At 40.3% G+C, this 20,580-nt stretch overlaps 1 protein-coding gene across 2 annotated transcripts; it reads left to right on the top strand.

The window, feature by feature from the left end:
- Positions 1–873: 873 nt before the first annotated feature.
- Positions 874–19,424, top strand: pitpnb (phosphatidylinositol transfer protein, beta). Of its 2 annotated transcripts, XM_071465946.1 has the most exons (12): positions 874–927; positions 6,134–6,164; positions 7,417–7,562; positions 8,804–8,895; positions 9,109–9,116; positions 9,790–9,864; positions 11,093–11,176; positions 13,301–13,378; positions 13,492–13,596; positions 14,097–14,219; positions 14,453–14,539; positions 16,446–19,424. In XM_071465946.1, the coding sequence occupies exons 1-11, from the start codon at positions 908–910 to the stop codon at positions 14,498–14,500; spliced, it is 810 nt and encodes a 269-aa protein (XP_071322047.1). In that variant the 5' UTR covers positions 874–907; the 3' UTR covers positions 14,501–14,539; positions 16,446–19,424. The 2 variants fall into 2 exon arrangements, with proteins under 2 accessions (XP_071322047.1, XP_071322046.1); XM_071465945.1 differs by lacking the exon at positions 14,453–14,539.
- The last annotated feature ends 1,156 nt before the right edge of the window (positions 19,425–20,580 follow it).

Raw genomic sequence — 20,580 nt, 5'->3', positions numbered from 1 at the left:
AATCTTAACAAAACCTCATACAATTTTGAGTTATTTTTACTTGAGCATTTGCATTTTCTACTTCTTTCTACTTCTTTTATACTTATATATGAAGCAGTAAAAAATTAGCTCTGCCTTCACCAGCAACAACATTAAGATACCATCACATACTAATGCAAAAATAATATTCATCCAATAATATTATAATATTTACTGATCGGGATCATTCTGAATTATGTACACCTATGAAAATACTAGACATAAGTAAAAGTACATAAATATTTGCAACAAAATGTATTTATTGAATCATTGTTTTTGATGAATTAACATGGTAGGCTGCTCTTTAAAGGTAAAGGTAAAGGTGGAGTTTAAGTTAACTATATGCTGTGTAACAATCATATTTTCATAAATTTCATATTTTATAAACTGATCATATATTTTTCTAAAATCTTCATCAATCTTATTAATCTCTATCTGCTAAATAACTTATATTGCTAAAATACCAACAAGGTGTTATCAAATAAATGTAGTGGAGTAAAATATTCCCCTCTGACCTGCATCAAATAGTAGTGAAGTACAAGTATCTTAAATTTGTACTTAAGGAAAAATAATAATAATAATAATAAAAAAATAAAAAAAAAAAAATATATATATATATATATATATATATATATATATATATGTGTGTATATATATATATATATATATATATATATATATATATATATATATATGTATATATCACAGTTAATCACACTGTTCAGTTGAATATGTTATAATACATGTGTAATGCACTACATACACAGTGTATTGTGAACAATGGTGTGGATTTTTCAGCCAATCAGATTTATCCAGGTGGGCGGGACAAACTTGTTGATATCTGTCTGGTGTCGACACCCAGTGCGCAGCCGTAGCCCGGGTGACGAAGATGGTGCTCATCAAGGAATAGTGAGTCTGAAGTGCTTTTAAAAATCGCCTTTTAGCGCATTTAGAGAGACCTTTTCCTTCATCCGAGAGCTCATTCCTGAAGCGTAGACGTGTGTGTTTCGTTTGCTGCTGTCGTTCGCTGGATTCCACGTCCCCGCATCCCGTTAAAAGCCCGCTTTGAGCAGGGTGGATCGGGACGTGGATAACAAGACACACCGGTCTTTTTTAGGCGTTGCTAGTGCGAGCTAACGGTAGCCTGAGTTGTAGCGGCAGAGGGGATAATTAGCTTCTTAATGAAAATGAGTTACAGAAAAAAGCTTCACTGGTTAAACAATCTGCACATTCAGTTTGTTTACTTGACTTCGATGATTAAATATATCGCCCGGTAGCCGGTTAGCGGCGTGTAATATCAGTAAAGTGCCGTAATGTGAGGCTTCGCTCCCGTGAGTGACAGATTAAGGTTCCTTCTCCGTCGGATTTACCATTAATGCTAGCTGGCTAAGTTAGCTGTAGCAGCCGGCTAGCTGCTAGCATGACAATTTTCTTACCACGGAGTTAATCTGTAATGCACATATCTAACATTTACTGCTAAGTTATAACCGAGCCGGCAGTTAAACTACACTTAATCTCGGCGTTATCAAATGTTTCGGCAGGAATTATCCTCCAATATCGGCCCACACCACATAGCAACTGTACCCTTCAAGCTAGCGTGAGGTTATGGAAGGACTAACTACTTTGCTGTTACTTTGTTGGCGCTAGCATCAGATAGTTAGCTCTTTAACTGGGCGGCTAAGACTAACAGAAGAGTAATACTGCCTCGGTACCACAGTTAATTAAATCACTTACACTGGGATTGTGCGGTTTTATCCACTTTTTTCCCCTCAACAAAGCTAGCTTTCACTGTGTGTGGCTAACCTATATCCGCTCCAGATAACGGTACCTGTTGTAACAGCTGCCCACAGCACGAATTTTGGTTTCGGTACCAAGTAATACCAGGACCAGGATATTGATACCGATACCGAGATTTTTCATTGTTAGAAGCCTGAAAGTACTACCATATAAGGGAGAGAAATGTGTCATGATTTATAAGGTAAATGCACTATTACCAGGCCACTTCTGAATATATTTTAATGACTACTAGGTAATTATGCCAAACATGAGGCATTTCTTTTGACTGTTCTGTCAATCACTTGCAACACAAAACAGATTTGAGTGGTAAATAACAAATGATCTTTATGTCAGATGTTTAACTATGCAAATGCAGCAGGGCAGAGATGCAAATATTGAAGCACCAAGAAGATGTTTCATGTGGCCAGGATGTAATCTTCTGTGATGGATCAATTTTGCTATTGATACTAAAAGGCCACTTAAATCACAACAGGAAAAATGTGCTCAACACTGCATGCTTTTCAGACAGCAGGTAGATGGAGCAAAGTTTATTTCAGAGTTTAATCTAAGGCATCATTTGCACCATCATTTATTCTCCTCTGTAAGACATAAAGGGGGATCAAAAGTCAAACATGTGTTTTTATAGCACATTTAAAAACCAAGGTTGCATAACGCGCTACAGAAGAATGAAAGGTTAAAAGAACAGAATGAAAGCAAACATAGGAACTGTAGCAATAAGGATAATACCTGTATTTGTGTTGCACATTCACAAATTGCTTTAACTTAACACAGTTTCCAAGTAAAAACCAGTAATCAGACATAAGACTTATTTCTGGGTTTTAGGACTCATTCCTGCAGCACTCCATGAACTATCTTGCTCACAGTAAAATCAATAAGGAAACAGACCAAATCATGTCCTTACAAGTTCAGACTGTAAAATTGACATGACATGACAGCAGTTTTGAATATTGTGACTCAGTAACAGCAGTCAGTTTAGAGCAGGAATCTTGTTTAAGAGGAGATTATTATATACAGAAGGAAAAAAATGTGAATGGAAAAGATGTTGATCAGTTTTTCTAACCTGGAACAAGACGAGGTGAAAATTTATTGGTTTATATCTAAAAGCGCTCACAAAGAGAAAATTCTGTTCACTATCAGCGTTTCCAATTTCATTTTCTTACTGCAACAAAAGAGTAGGGAATAATCTGAGGCGTCTGTGAGAGAGCTCCACCATGGTTATCTGTGTGATTGGGTTATTAGTGATGCTGCAGTTCGATTTTGTTGGCCATAAACTGAACCGTACGCTATGAAAAGCCTTGTAGTAAATAACAGTTTGGTGAAGTTAAAGCTTCATGGTCATTTTTATTCTGTTCAGACTCTTTTTGGCAGCATCAGAGAAGGTCTGTTTGTGATCACTAAGTCGGCACCAAATCTAATGTGATTACTTGTGCAATCCTTGCCACAATATACATTTAGAATACAACACAATTTAAAAAAGAAAATTTTGTGGTTTTCCATGTGGTAAATACAGTGATGGGCACAAGATAACCTGCTTTACTTATTATACTGTAAATTCACCACTTGCATAACAATGTAAGAGTTGTTATCAGTGTTGTGAAATCCAGCTTGCTCATGGTGGACAGACACACATTAACTGTACATTTTGGCCTGCAAGTAATAGCACATATGTAATTAAATGATCACTCTGCTATTAACTGGTATAAACTAACAATTATTTTTATTATCAGTTAATCTTCATAACATGTCAGAAAATTGTGAAAAATGTTCATTATAATTTCCTAAAACCTAAAATGACTTTGTGAAATTTGTTCTTTTGTCTGTTCAACAATCAAAAATTTTCTGTTGATCTGACTGATCGTTTCAATTCCAGATTAACTATGTGGTTGGTTTTTATTGTTCTGCTAGTCGTAGCAAAGAGAAATGAATCAGATCGCTCATCATTCACACTCTTCTGAAGGCTGAACACCTCCTCTGTGTGTCAGCGTCCTGGTACCTGTGCTCCAGGTGTGTGTGATGTCTCTGAAGGGGTTTACACTGGAGCTTACATAAGTACAGGTTACCTGCTCTACAAGACCCCTTGAACTGTGGCTGGTCGCCCGGTGCCAAATCATTCATTGTCTGCTCTTTATAACACAACAAAACAGTTTCCAGTGCAGACCCTCTCTCTGCTGCCTGTGTCTGTGTCAGTGAGTGTAAACACAGTCAGTTCGGGTGTTTAATGAACGCCTGACACTGACTGCTAATGCTGCAAGCAGTTTTCTGTCACTGGCCACATTGTGTTGTGCACATTTTTTTCAAACAATTGACTTGGGCTTTTTTTTTCTTCTTTTTTTTTTCCAACCACAAGACAATCAATTTCTTATCAGTGAATAATCAATAACTGATTAATCATTAACATCCCTAGTGGTATGCTAAAGAAGACAGGATCCTACTTGGTGTCACTTCAGTAGTTAGGGCTTTGAGCGTGCTGCACGTCTGTGTAAAACTGTAGTGAATATCACAGGGAAAGCAGTCAGCAGTGTCACTGGTGGTTCCACTGATTGATGTCTCATCTCGTTCTGACAGTGGTTTAATCAGGGAAATGAACAGGTGTGTAAACTTCAGTTGGAGTGAAACCTCTCAGAGGGTTCACTCTGCTCTGGTGTAACGTGGTCCCTGTGCTTGATTGCTGCATGTCCAAATCTCATGCAGTGGATACTTTTGCACATTGGCCAGAGCCAACATGTTAATTTCTGTCTTGCTACAAAAACTGCAGTACACACGACCCCGAGCCAAAACCACGAACACTACACTCTGCCTTTGTTTTTCCAGTTGTGCTTCATTGTTCCTCTAGTTACATGACTGTTGCTGCCAAAACCTGGTTTTGTCTTTGAATGTTTTATGCATCATGACAGGTTTTGTATATATTATGGAGTACTCCTTATATAAAACACAATATAACCATGGTAGTAGTGGTTAAAGTTTTTTTTTTTTCTTTCCTTGAAGAACAGTAGAACTTGTTGCAAGATGCAGATGTTCAGGATGTTTTGTTGGTGGAGCTAACAGCTACTTTCATTACTCATTAACCTGCCAGTTATTTTCTCAATTGCTCGTGTAATCATTTGGTCTATAACATGTCTAAAAACAGTGGAAAATGTCTGTCACCATTTGCGAAAGCCCAAGATAACACCTACAAATAGCTTGTTTTTTCTGACCAACAGTCCAAAACCCAAAGGTTTCAGTTTACAATCCAAACAGATAATTGTTAATGAAAATCATATATTTTCTGTCGCTCATTTGTTTCAGCTCTAAAGTACTGTCATAAGTATTATTGGCCACATCTATCAAAAAGTATTTTAAAGTAACCTCACAACCCCACCCTGAACATGTCCTTGCAGGTTTTATAATACAGTCTCTCCTTCTCTTTAATTCTCTTGACTGTAAATACATCGTTTAACAGCGTCAAGTTGTTCAGATCATAGATCTTTGGGTTGAGGAACTTTCTGCCCTGAATCGAGTGTGTCAGACAGACGGCGTGCTCTCAGCCTGCATACCTTTATCAGTCAGTCTGTGTGTAGGTTAAGGGCGGGGTCCTGAATCTGCCAATCACAGCAGAGGATTTGTATGGATTGTGAGAGGAGGAAGAGGAGGTGTTGCCTGAGAGGGCAGAAAGAACGTCACCTTTTCTGTGACCCTGTGTGGTGAATGAAGCTGTAATGTCCATATACAGGCTCTGGTTACGCTGCTGTTTAACTGTTGTTAAAGTTATTTAACTGTAATTTAGTCAAATATGTTGTGCAGGAAAAAACTGAAAAAACAGCTTCTTTTTCAGTCCATGAGCGTCACATAACTGGGCATTGCAAACTACCTGTGACCCCCAACAAAACAGTTTTTATTGCAGTCCTTTGCATCAGGTCATATTTTCATCATCAGTATGTCTTAGTCTTGCTGTAAATACAAAGTCAGTCTTGGTGTCTTCAGGACTGGAGTGCAGCTCCAGTCGTATGTCACTTCCAAATGACTGTGATTTTCCTCTTTTAGCACAGGGGCCGGTTCATCTCTTCCCCACAGATGGTCAAAGTTTATCATGTTTATGCACAATTTCATGTGTTTGGTCACACAGTGCATTCAGAGATTGTGATGGTTCTTAATGTATAATCTGTGCATAACCCCAGGAAAATTAAAAGGACTCAACCACAGACTGTTTGAAATCTTTAACATTAGCGTAGCATTTGGAACATTACTCCTCTCTTCTCATTAATGAGTTACCAATGGGTTTAACTTATTTGTTTCTCTCTTCATTTCCTGCCCCACCTCTCCCTTGTTTTCCCTCTCTCAGCCGTGTAGTGTTGCCGGTGTCGGTCGAAGAGGTGAGTACCATTACCTCCATATCCTCTTTAATATTACATGACAAGTCTTTTTTAACAAATTCTTTGAATCCATTCTTTCTAATGTTACTAATAACAAAGTACATTACAGCTACAGTTTGCTGGACTGGTCACAGCTTTGTTATCATTTTCTCCTGTACACAGAAGGCTCATCCACTCAGGCTTCAGTCTGGGGCTAAGACAAAATAGCCTTTGTTACAGAGCACTGGTATTTGTGTGACAGGCTGGTGGTGGTGTTTGTGGGGAGAACTGGACCAGGGTGTGGACTCAGCCTTTAAAAATATCTCAATCTCTGTGACATCTCACTCTCATCAGAAATCACATTTTTATACTCAGTTTCTTTTTCTTAAATTTATTTAGCCTCAAAATAGGAAATTTGAAGAACAGTTTGGTCCGTTTTCATTTGAGCACAGACTTTGCTCCCCAGTGACATCATACAATGGCCCAAGTTCACAGGCTTCTATTCTTGGGGGGGGGAAACACAGTGGCTGGAAGCAGGAAATTCTTTTTCGGCATGAAAGTAAAGGATTTGCTGTAGAGTGAACGCAGCCTGAGGTGATGCTAGTTTTAGTATTCCTTCATACAGTAGTATCAACAGTGACATCCTTTCAAATGCATTTAATCTCCCATATATCCAGAACTTCAGTTGTATCCTCACTAGGCCTCCAAGTCCAAATGAAGATAGGAAGTTTTATTTTGAAAATTAACTGGGACGTCTCTCCCATAGACGGCAGAAAAAACATGGATGTCGGTTTTTTGAGGTCGGCCACACGTTGATCAAAGGATGTTTTGAAGCTGTGATTTGAGTTAGTAGCTCACTGTCACCTTGGTTGTTAATGGATTCATAAATACTGGATCAAGGCACATTAATGCAACAAACAGCACAGTTGAGAAGCTGAGACTCTTGTCATTGAACATACACCTCAACACATCTGCTTCAGAGCTGCAGAAACCTGTGTCTTCACCAGGACGACAGCGTCTCCCTTTAGATGTGAATTCACTTGTTATTCCCATATTTAAACTGAGCTTTTTGAAGAGAGTTTAATATAATCTAGGAGTCTTCTGTGCAGGAACTAGTGGCTGTTAGTGGTACTGCATCCTTGAAGCACCTTCACTGGCCTTCAGGAACTTGCTCAGTCTTTGCTTGTTCCAGCAAATATTCAGAGGAGCTGTCACAGGCGTTACGGCTGTATATTCAGTGTGTGTCTTCTCTTCCTGTTCCCATTTCTCACAGTATCAAGTAGGGCAGCTGTACTCTGTGGCTGAGGCCAGCAAGAATGAGACGGGGGGAGGAGAAGGCATTGAAGTACTGAAGAACGAACCCTACGAGAAGGATGGAGAGAAGGGACAATACACACATAAAATATACCATCTAAAGAGGCAAGGAACAAACTTTGATATTTAGATGGACCAAAAAATACCTCGTCATTCAATACCTAAGGAGTAAATGAAACTGATTAATCAGTAGAACATTTTCTTAATATGTTGATTAATCATTTTCTCTCTAAAATGACAGAAAATATTTAAAAATGTCTTCAGATGTTTTGTTTGACCAAAACTCAAAGATTTTCACTTTACAATGAGAAAAAAATCTCCTCAAACAGGAGAAGCTGGAAGCAGCAATTTTTTGACATTGTTGCTTAAAAAATGAATAAAATGAATGTTTGTATTTTTAGTTAACATGTTCATAGGGTGGCTGAAATAATGGAAGCATCATTTGAAAGAAAACTTAAGAGACAGGTGAACATCTGCAGCCTCCATATTTATCACAGAATTAAGGGAGCACCACACAAAGCTTTTGCTTCGAAAAATGAATTATTTATAGCGGCACAAAAGAGGCATTTATCACATTGTTATAGTCTTTGACCAACTCCCCAAACAGGTAACCTAAGTAAGGAAGGCAGATAAAACCCGGAGCAGCGGGAGGAGCAACATGAGCTGAGTTTTTGCCTCCACCTAAACATGTTTGTTTGGATCACAGGAAACTGTGAACACACAGTGTCGGCTGCCAGCTGTTAAATCTGATGGCAGAGCTGTATTGGCAGCCATCTGAGGGGAGACATTAGGTGTGATGGTTGCTCTGCACGGTTGTATAACAGGCACAACAAGCAACCATCTCACTGAGCCAGCTTTACCTTATAGCACAAGCTGTGATCTCTGTATTTCCAGATGATGATTTCTCCACACACACTGCCAATTTTCATGGAGTCTCACTCCTTCCTCCTCAATCAAAGGTCTAATATGCCAACTACTTACAAACAGAACATGTACACAGCAGTACAAGGAGAACTGAGGCTGTTCTGAAGACAAAGGGTTATTCTGTTCCTGTTTCCTCTTATTTTGTTCACCCTCTGATCATTGTACAGCTGGTTATTTTATATTGCAGGAAATAAGTGTTGAAGTTTTTTGGAACAGGCCCTTCAGCTCAGTGCCACTGACAACAAAAAGGACAATTCATTACAAGTAGAATAAAAGGTTTTTCAATTGTCTTCTTTAACCAGACAAGACAAAATGTCTCATTGGAGGCTCTGAGTAAAACCTGTCTTAGACCTGTGGCTGTTTTAGTTCCTATGAAAGGGTCATGGACTGACTGTCTGTCCTCTGTCCCCGTCTCTCTGCAGTAAAGTCCCAGGGTACGTGAAGATGATTGCACCAGAGGGAGCACTAGTTTTTCATGAAAAGGCTTGGAATGCCTACCCATACTGTCGCACCAGTAAGTTCATAATCGGTGTCTTTTCAGTGCCTGAACATGAAAGGTCACAGTAGCATGGTATTCATGGCTGCTCAAAAATGTTCTGCATATTATACACTGCTGTATTTTCCTCCATGCAATTTGAAAGTGTTTAAGATGATAAATGTCATCCTGATGTTTGATACTGATGCTGATTTTCTTTTTGTTTCCTTTTTTTCCCTCCTTCCTCTGCAGTTGTGACGGTGAGTTGTTCGTCAAACTTTTCTCCATTTTTCACAGAGAAGATTAAACAAAACTCAATGCTGCAACACAGCTATGAAGGAATGATAGTTTTCTCCTTTTTGGCCTCTCTGGGCCTCCATCCCCTTAAAGTTCATCTCTGTCAAGGCAGCTTATTTTTGCTGAGTGGTGCAAATATGGAGGTCAAAGTTCAGCAAAGTTGAATTTGACACAACAACTTCCACTGGTCACTGCAATTCAAAAAATAAATAAATACATTGATTTTGCTGTTTTTAAATTCTGGTTTGACTTTGGCCTCAAGGTTGTTGGACCAATTCTGTTATCTTTTTTTTTTCTTTCTCTCCTGATAAGTTTTTCACAGCCTGATAATGCTGTACTTTATCTGCTCACCAACTACTGTTGTTAGGGTTAAATATAGATTCAATCTGAGCAGTGCAGCATCACCAGTGTTGTTTCAGTCTAAATGTCTGATCAGGTAATTGGATTGTAGCTGTAGGGTTTAAGTACTTCTCTTAGAACCTCCATTCATGGTGTTCTGTCCTGTTTGTACTGGTTGAGATCAGCTGTACCTGGTTTCTGAGTAATGGCTTGAACTTCCTTTACAACTTGAAGGCAAAATGTGCATCATTCTCCATTTTTAAAATCTGCATGTGTGTTTTTTTTCCTGCTTTTCAGAATGAGTACATGAAGGACGACTTTATGATAAAGATTGAGACGTGGCACAAACCTGACATGGGAACAGTAGAAAATGTAAGTGAGCAGAAGACGATGTTTAAAGGGGTAAACTGATGATTTACGATTACACCTCCAGCAGAACATGGTCAGGTGACTTGTGAGAAACTGATTTTAAAAAATGATCCAAATCAAAGGAACAGAGGCTACGAGATCCTGACTCTTAGTTCCTAGAATGAGTCACACACCTACATTGATCCTACATTTCCCATAATGCAGCAGAAGAGCAGTTTACATTACACTGCCAGTGGATAATGAAAAAACTGTATAACTATATGCCCCCAGTTTCTACAGAGGTAACCCTCATAACATCACTAGGGCTGAAACTAATGATTATTTTAATTGTTGCTTATTATTTTCTAAATAACCAATTGATCACCTATTGTATGAAATGTCAAATATAACAATTAAAATGACCTAATGGGATCTTCAGATGTCACTCTGTCACAGTCCAGAACCTAAAAATATTCAAACACATAAAACAGAGGAAAACAGCAAATGCTTCATACTGAAATTATTATAATAATATAATGGGTTATTAAAGGTTGCATATAGTATAAAGGTAGATGTCCATGTGTTTGTGATTATAAAGCAGGTCTAGGTTCTATATTAATACTGTGAAAGTATCAAAGCCTCAGTCCACAGTGAAATGCACACAGCCTGTATTCAGACACTGAGCCTTAAAACCAGCCGTCAGGACTTCTGGAACTTTGTGATGTCACAAAACGGGGCTCAGATCCTTTCCTCTGATTGGCTGACTGACCTGTTGTTACTAGAGCGAGAGGAGATGTGAAACTACACTGAGATGGTTTTTGGTTCTAAAAACCACAAATATATCTTCTGATGGAGATCAACACTTCAAATAGTAAAATATGGACCTTTAAAATCGTTGCTGGTTATTTTTCTGTTGGTCATCTAGTCGATGAATCGACTAATGATGTCAGCTCTGGATATCAGGGTTATTTTCTCAGCCTGTTCAACCTCATGATGAGTGAACTGAACTTCATGTGTAAAATATGAGTGAGCTTTAAAGCAGATAAAACAAACCCTGTTTCACGCTGCCTCGTGCAAGTGTATCGCATCCAAGTCACAATACAAATACACCTGTGTGGTGCTGAATTTAAATCTCATTTGATTTGCATACAACAGATTTGAATGAGGAAACAAAATGTCCCTGTTGCCTGTTCTGAGCCAATGTGAGCTTTCTCATTATGGCTTTAATTGTTTGTCTTTCTCTTTGCGACAGGTCCATGACCTGGACGAGCAGACGTGGAGGACTGTGGAGGTGGTCCCCATAGATATTGCAAACAAGGAAGAAGTGTCCCAGGGGGTGAGTTTTTTTTAATCATAAACCACTAAATTGAGATGGATCAGGTGTGATCATGACATAGAGGCCTGATGAGCAGGTGTTTGAAACTGACACCTCAGATTTACAGCAGGATGTCTCCACCCTGAGGAGGAGTGTGGTCACACAGGTGGACTGAAACAGTCACAGGAGCAGGGACAGCCATGCAGACGAGTTCTCATGGCTGACATTACTCAAGCTTCAGTGAACAGTTGTTGCTGTGGAGCAACTGCTGCTGTTTGTCCCGTGAATATTTAGATACGATTAACAAACAATCTCCTCCCTGATTTTTTTTCTTCCTGTGTCAGTTGATATTATGACCGGCCCTTCCTACATTAGTCTTCATAGATGTGGTCACAGATGTTAGAAGAATGTATTTATCTATATGAACTGTATAAAAACCCTGATTTGACAACTGTTAATGCATGAATGTCATGTACTGAGGTAGAGGCTGTGATATTCTAGTTCTGAAGGTAAAATGCATATTCAGAAGACTATAGTTGCCACATTAGGAGTTTTATATGGTTCACACTTTACATTTTGGCCCTGACCATTAGATAAATGTATAGTTGTAAATCAGCAGGAGTGTCGGGCATCAGTGATCATATCCCCAGCTGCTGACACTCGATACGATCACTGATTGGCTGATTAACACCATGTACTCGCTGTGTTTCCAGCTGATTCTGCACGTGAATGTTTATTGCGTCTGCAGGCTAAAGAAATAAAAATATTTTCTCTCCACTTACGCAGACAGCTGTCTCCCTGTACTGCAAATCAGTCCATTAAGACCTGAGTGGATGATGTCATCTGCTGACGTTCATCCATTAACATTAACAGTCAGTGAATGACTAATGCAATGCAGACACATTACAAAAAGTCAGATTTCCAACTGTGAATCTGAAAATGCCTGCACCCCAGCAGCTGGTCTGCAGGAGATGCATCTTTCTGTTTATCTATTACGTGACAGATTTTGTTGAGGAAAGAGCATCAGAGATAAAGTCACAGATTTTGTGTTAAATGGCACCAACCAATAAAACTCAGAGCTGCTGTTTAAAACCACTTAGTAGCTGAATGGGGGCACGTCGGTCAGTAAAACCTGATCCGTCGTGTTGCCCACGGTTTAAAATCTAAAAGGAGGCATTAAGCCATTTTCATCCAGGTGGGTCACAGCGTTTCTTACACTAGCTCCTGCACAATAATGACTTAAGTGGATCAGTGTTGAGGCCGAGGCTTAATCTGAGTGTCCATCTGCTCCAGGTATTCACCACTCTTTCCCCACAGACCTTATGGATTAAAACAGCAGAGTGAGCCTTGAGCTCAGGGGACGGAGATTTGGGGGTTGGGGGGTTTCAGTATGAACGCAGCTGATTCTTCAGGGTCTGAGAGCAGGAGTGGGCACACTCGGTGGAAGTGTGACTACACAGCCTCAGTATGAGCGAGTCAGCACTGACTAGTCTGAACTTGTTCTCTGTTAGGTACACATGGAGACAGTGGATGAGTTCAGGAATTACATGACACCACGTGAAAATCATTTTTCATATGATCCAGTGAGTTTTTCAGGATTTTCTCAGTCTAATTTTCCAGTCAGTCCTAAAACAGTGAGCTGCTGATTCACATTCAGACAGGTTTTGTTTGCTGGACATTGAGAGATCACTTCCTAATGCGCTTCCTTCATAATCTACAGACTTTGTTCTTTGCTAAAATACACTGAAAATTTTACCCAAAGTTAAAATGAGGCTTCAGCAGCCTGAACAAATCTGCTTCCTGTTTACACCAGCTCGCATAAGCCCAGTGTACGTGAATGGTGATGTGATGTGTGTTAGTATGGAAGGAGATTGATTCTGATACGAAGCTAAAGCAGAGGTTTGCATGGAGATCGTGTGTTTTAAAATGAAAATATATATGTGTGGACGTAGCCTTTCCTGGGGTCAACAAACAGCAACAGGAACAAATAAAACGCCCACCAGCTCTTCCAGCTCTTGACACAGTGACTCAAAGGTGCACAAACAGTGCTCTCCTCTCGCAGCAGCTGTGGTTGACAGGTGGGGCTCAGGTACAGTTTGATTCTCGCTGGGTGTTAATGTCTTGTTGTCCTTTGTTCTGTTGCAGGACTACAAGCCAGAAGAAGACCCTGCTCTTTTCCACTCTGTCAAGACAGACAGAGGACCTCTGGGCCCCGAGTGGAAGGTACCTGACACAGAAACAAAGCAGATGTTGCACTGATGTTGAGAACCTCCTGATGTTCACAGTCCAGCCTCCTGGACCTGACTGAACTGTGTTTTCTCTCTCGTCCCTCAAAGAACGAGCTGAAGACAGACTGTCCCTACATGTGTGCATACAAACTGGTCACCGTCAAGTTCAGGTGGTGGGGTCTGCAGACCAAAGTGGAAAATTTCATCCACAGGGTAATTCACATTATCTTTCACATCACATGCAGACATTTATTCTTCTTGTTATAATTGATGGTTTTTAATAGAAAAATTACAATTTGCAATTGTAGATTTCCCCACTGTGAAACTGATAAAGGCTGTTTTAGCCTGAATCTGAATCTATTAACCCAGTGCAGCCATAAATTCAACACGTCTAACATGAACTACAGCACATGTGCACAGCTTTGCCATGATTTCAGTGACAGGTGTTATGTCTGTGTTGCACAGCAGAGGGAGACAGAGATTTAAGAAACATGTCAGTACTCCTGAAAATCCCTGCACCTGTTAGAGAATGAAACTGAGCAAAGCAGAGAAGAGGCCAAAGCAAAAACTGTATCAGCTGTAACGATACTGTCACCGTCCTGCTAGTTAGATATTAACATGATAGATGGGCTGAAGGCAGGAAACACTTTAGTCCTGCCTGTTATTGGTCTTGAAACATTTTTTTAAGATTTCCTGTCCTTTCCTTCCCACAGCAAGAAAAGCGTATTTTCACCAACTTCCACCGCCAGCTGTTCTGCTGGATCGACAAGTGGGTGGGTCTGACCATGGAGGACATCAGGCGGATGGAGGAGGAGACTCAGAAAGAGCTTGAGGAGGTAATAAATCCATCAAATACACAACTGTGACTGGAGCTCGAGGCAGAAGTGAAGAATGCAGTAGAAATATTTAAGTGTGACTGGAACACAGCGTTAAGTGAGGAGCCTCTGTGGTGAACGATGAATTATAGATGTATAAATGATCATGTTTTGTTTGGAGCAGACAGCTGGAGACGAAACAACATATGTAATCTACTTCAATTAACCCTTTTTACCCCTGAATTTCACATCAGATGCGTCAGAAGGGAGATGTGCGAGGCACCTCTGCAACAGACGAGTAGAGGCCCGTCACTGTAGGTCAAACACTAGAGGCAGGCTGAGTAAGTCTCTACAGAGGAACTCTGGTGGGGCTGCATGGCTCATTCTCCACCAGCTTCTTTTCACAAACTCCTCATTTTCCACTCTTGGTTTCCTCCGCTCTCTGGCCGCTCGACTCGTTTTCCATCTCTGGGACTGTCTGTTTGTTTTCAGGTCTTTTTGTGCTTCACATCTCTTCTGCTCTGTTCCCTCTGTCCGTGAAAACTTCCCTTTTCTTTTCATCCCATGGCCTCTGTTCTTTAACCAGGCTAACAAGAGCATCAAGACATCCTGGATAACAGTGCACTGTTGTTCTGACATAGAGATGAGATGAGTGGAGCTGGATGCTGGTGTGGCAGAAAGGCTCGTTACCTGGAGCTGAGGAGCCTCCATCATTGACTCATCGTGTCTGAAACTGACACATTTACTTCAAGTTAATTTCTTCAGTTTAAGTGTGTACTATTTCAGTTTATGTTCTAGTGGCCAAATACAACTTGCCAGCAAAGTGTTATCTTTAAACGCAGTCTTTAAATATGTGGTTCTGCTTTTTCTTGGCGGAGCCCAGATAAAATTCTGATTGGCTCTCTGTCCATGTAGCTCCAGAGACGTCGCTGTCGTCAGTTGGTCGAGACTAAAATATCAACTGCGTTTTTTATTCATTGCCAGGAAATTCTGTACAAACATTCATGTTCCCCAGACAGTAAATCTTATTAACTTTTAAGATCCCATTATTTTTTTTCTTCTTCTCTTCTAATGCCACATGATTGATTTTTACTGAAATGTCTCTTGGATGAATCATCATGAGACGTTCACATCTCCCTCAGGATGAACCATAATAACTTTAGTGATTCCTGAACTTTCCATCTAACACCATCATCAGCTCAAAGCTTCAGTGTCGAGTCCTGTGGTGTATGACACCAAATACCTGATTTTCCCATCAGCCCGAGCATGTTAGCATTTAGCCTCACAGAGCTGTGAGTAGTGTTGGAGTCTTATCTGAAAATGATTTCATCAGGGATGTGCCTTAAAAAGCCAACTGGTCTCCACTGGTGCTGGTTTAGCATCTTTAATGTGTTCAGTTTAAATGTAAAGGATTGAAAATTATTTGAAGCACAGCTTTATTTATACAGGAAGTCACATTGAGATCAAGATCTCATTTACATGTGAGACCTGAGAACAGAAAATATAATAAAGAGAAATATTATGGAAGAGAGACAAAATTTCATTGATTTGAATTTAAATTCTGATGTGTATCATATAAACAAGCAGACACCAGGTAACAATAAGATGAAAAATTGAACGCTCATAACTGCCTTCTGTAGCTGTAGTTTTTAAAAAGGTTAAAAAAGAGTCGTTAGAGAAGAGACGATGAAAAACATTTGCACCACAAGTTGGTGAGATTTTTGAATCGGCCGATCGGTCTGTGAGTCTGAGCAGACGAATTTCAGACAAACAAGGCGTGAGATGTGAATGAAGTCTGGTATTTACTGCTGGAACATCTAAAGCCAGTCAGTCAGCTGTAATCCAGCACAGAGAGAAATCCAGGCTTGTGTCAAGTCAAGCTAACTGAGTTATCCTTGTACAAAGAACAGGGCCATGGTCTGTAGTGTCTGAGTTATCTCCTCCTCTCTGCCGTTCATAAACTCACCTCATCCTCACTCACTCTAACCTTCTCTTACAGCTCCCTCACACTCACCTTGAACGCCTCGCTCTGTGTTTCAGTTTGTTTTCCTCCCGGTGTTTTGTGACCGTGGTTAGAAAGATAACAACTCACCCGGCTGAAATGTCGTCCCTTTGGTTTTTTAGAAGTGATCTGATTTTCCTGCATGTGCATGGCTTATTGCATAACAGATCTAAACCTCTTTGGAGTCTTTTGTTATTTCTTATTTTCACAAAACTGACCACGAAACCTCTCTCTCCCTCTCTCAGCTGCGTAAAACAGGTCCGATTCGAGGCACCAGTGCTGCTCATGAGCAATGAGGCAAATCAACCAAACCCTGTCACGATGATGTCATCCGAGACACGTCCACCACGCTGAGGAAGTGGCCCCGACGTCGCCTCTTCTCTTCCTGTCTCACATGATTCATTGGGGGGTTTGACAAGATTGGTTAACAGTACTGTACAGATCCTACCCCAATCACAAGCCTCCTGTTCACCCAGAAAACAAAAAACATGGTTTTGCATACATATAAAAAGAAAAAAAAAACTCTTTGCACAGAACGTAAATTGCCTGACATGTAATTGTTAGTTGATTATTACAATGGGCTTTGTTTTTATTCAGGTGTGTAAACCGTGACTCAGAAAGTCAAGCCTTTTAAATTAATTAGAATGTTGTTTTTAGGTAAACAGATTCCCACAAAAATTGGTATAAGATGACTTTAGCAGGTATTGGACCATTTATCTCCCGACCCCCCCTTGTATTATAACTGTCTCTCTCTACTTTAATCCTTGTCTCCCCCCTCAGTATTGTCTATATTCTTGTCCTGGTAAACTTTGTCTAGATCTCCTCCCCCCCGTGTCTCACTGTCCCCTCTGTCTGGCAGTCGGTCAGGAATACTGATGTTTCTGTTTTTTCTTTTCTTTAACAGTTTGAAGTTTTGAGGCTAACCCATGCCTGTTTATGGTTCAGATCAAATACGATGCTCATGCATGATGGATAATTCTTTGCTATCGTACCCCCCCCCCCCACATGTGCACACGTCCCACATTTCAACATGCACCCCGGCCCTCCTCCCCCTCCTCCGTCACAAGTGCATGTGGACAACAGCAACTCCTCAGTAAACTGTCGTTGCATGTGTACAGTCGCTGCAGTGCAGCTTCGCTCACGTGGATTGTTTGTGTTGATTAGAGAGAGGGTCGGCCCCCTCCAGGACAGTCTGTACAATACACCCGTGCGTTCGCGTGTGCATTTGTCTGCTTGTTTGTGTTATCAACTGCCTTCACTCTTCAAGGACTGTCACTCTGGGACTGAGATGGAGAATGTTCATTTTAATATCAGGGCTGGTGGGTGGTGTGTGCACTCAGCTGTGCTCCCACTCTGCACCAGCCTGTTGAACTCGGCCTCGTGCTGTCGCTGCATGTCCTTTCTCCTTGGCTAGGGCTTTAACTGGAGGGCTCCCACTGCCTCCACAAAAGCTTTTCTTCTTTTTTTTTAAACTAAAACAAATGAGGATGAGAGTCTGTGCGTTGCCGTTTGCATGAATCAAGGTGGTTTTTTTTTAATATCTCCCTCAAACTACCCTTTCCTCTCTCGGCTGACAGAGCAAATGGGTCCAGGCAGATGTGCGATGTTTGTTGCAGCTGTGGATTGACAAGCATTCTGAGTGCATAGCTTTTATGTTTAATTTTCACCATGTAAACTCATTTTTAAGCTTTTCCTCCACATTATTACAGGAAAGTATGAGGTCAGTCTGAGCTGGACTCTCTAGTTACGGATGAAATTGCTTTGGCAAAGCTTAGATTTGACTCAGTTTAGATCAGTGATGGGTGGTGATCTAGTACGAGCCTTGATCTGGAAACTGGTGGTGTCTTCATCCTGCTCTCTTTAATGCATCACAACCTTTTGTTTTTGTGGCTGCACCGACTTGAGGTTGCAGCCGTTTTATCACAGCAACAGCTGAGTTTAGCCGTCTTTATTTTGATCTTGTGCGGATCCTGTCGGGCTCTAGGTGAAATATTTTGTGATGTTTTATATGATCATGACGTAGCTTAGCGCAGTTTTACAGTTTTATTCAATCAGGTATGAGTGTCTCCAAAATGCTTAGGGTTTGTTGTAAGCTATCTGTGCGTGACAGTGTAAAAGAGGGTTATAAGTGTACTTTCAAATAGAAATGGGTAAACTGTACATACAAACACTGACTTGAATGGGATATTCACAGCTACTAGGCGTTGTCAGGTCTATCATACAATACTGTACTGCTAAAAGTAACTTAAAGGAAGTTCTGGTGTTGTCGGAGCAGCTATTGTCAGCTCTGTGGACAGTGTGCTCTGTGTGTGTGTGTGTGTGTGTGTGTGTGTGTGCGTGCGTGTGTGAAGTGGAGCAAGCTGTCCACGTGTTGTTGCTCATACCACGGTTTAACTGTACCTCATCCATGCTTACGAATGTACAGCTACGAAATGGATGTGTCAAACTATGCAGGCCGTTTGTGAAGCGCAGGAACACTGACACGTTTCACGCCTGCACGAGCACGACGCAGACCCGTTTGTATCATCGCTACATGAGGACAAGTGGATTTACTGAAGCTAGATTCCATCTGCATGCTCAACACTTTTTGCATTCTCTACATTTTCCATTTTTCTTTTCTCTCGGTTGCTCTCCATTTCCGTTTGATCAGTACATCAGTGCTTTTGAGAAGCTCTTGAACTGCATCAGACAAGAAGGGAACTCCTGTTAAAGGTCGGCTCCTCCTCAGAGTCAAACTGGGCTCAGCTCCTCCTCAGATTCACCGACGAGGAGTGAAAAGCCTGAGCGAGTTTGATGCTGACGGGAGTCGCCCTGCAGACAGGAACAGGCTGTGTGATGTACAGTGTTGTAGCATTACCAGTGATGCCAGCCAGGGTATGACTGTGAGGGGAGGGATAGAAGCTTGGGGAACAGATGGAGTCCAAAATACTGTTTTTCTTTATTGTAATCATGAATAAGCACTTGCAAAATCTACTGTTTTTTTTTTTCTTTCTTTCTTTTCTGTTTTATTTTTTTTTGTTTTTGAAAGACAAAGATTCACAATGTATTCAATTTTCTCTTTTCTGATAAGGCAAAATTCAGGGGAATTTGTAGTGAATGTAAAACAATTAGTTCCTTTTTTTTTTTTTCTTTCTTTTTTTTCACGGCTGTCGAGCTGTGACAGAAGGTCTAGACAATGGAACATAACAGAATATCTAATAAATTTGAACAAATAAGAGAATCAATGTGCTGTTTCCTGTTTTTTTGTGTGTGTGTGTGTAAAGAATTTGTGTCTTTCTGTGTGAGTACAAATCATAGTTGTGTTAGAGCCTAAATACTTTTTGGTAATATGTAAATGTTACCTAACTCTGAAATAAGAAGCACACAGGACCTTGGATTCTGGTCGGGAGTTCAGATGTGACATTTGAAGTTGAATTTTATTTTGATCTTCAGATAATTACAAACTGGGGAAGAAACAACACAATCCAAATGAAAATGTGGCTCCTTAAGTTCCAGCCTGTTGAGCCTTTTATACTGGACACAACATATTTGAGAGGAGATCATTTTACCACTAACCCTCCTAACGTGTTATTCTGATCATACATGTTTATATTCACCACTTCCATTTCTACAACCACATTCAGTTCTCACTTCCTCACTCCACACATTCACCACTTTTTTTTAAAGCTGGACTTTTTCCTGTCAACTAAAACTGATCCTAATCACTGATGCATTTGGTGTCAGAGGAGTCGGTGTGAGAAACGGTGCCAACAAAAGTTATGCATCACTTCTCAGATACACTTCACATGTGAATTCTCACAACACCTTCTAACCCAGGTCTGTAGCTGCCATTGTTTTCTAATGTTCAAAAAAATCAGGAAACACGGCTTTTACTCCACTTCACTTAAAGACAAATATTCTACTATTGACTCCACTACATTTCTTTTATTTTCTTTTATGTCCTAAAACGTGATCGCTCATACGCTGTGTTGGTCACAGGAGAAAGATCAAACACAGCTTTCAGTCATGTTGTGTTGTTGTTGTTTTAACGATGAGGCAGAAGACTTCACCACAGCATCACAGCCTTATTCAAAGTCCATGTTAGAAGTTTTAGAAACAGAGAAAGATTCGTTTTTGGTCATATTTATTTCTATAGTCTCTGTAGTTTATTGTGCCGGCTGTGATCAGTTCATTCAGTAGGTTTCACAGTCACTAGGTAACCAGGTGGTGCAACAATACAACAAACAGAATGGAGGATGCTTTTGAATAAGTATTTTTAAAAGCAGGTGCTCTAGTACTTTAACTGAAGTAAAAAAAATTGACTGAACAACTTTCACTTGTATTGGAGTAGCTAATATAGTAAGAGTATATTTTGATTGAAATAATGGAGCTGTGTACTTT

This window comes from Trachinotus anak, unplaced genomic scaffold, assembly GCF_046630095.1.
Source record: "Trachinotus anak isolate AG129_WGS33_773 ecotype Australia unplaced genomic scaffold, CSIRO_AGI_Tana_v1 ptg000028l, whole genome shotgun sequence".
Lineage (NCBI taxonomy): Eukaryota > Metazoa > Chordata > Actinopteri > Carangiformes > Carangidae > Trachinotus > Trachinotus anak.
This window is presented reverse-complemented; position numbering and strand designations above follow the sequence as displayed.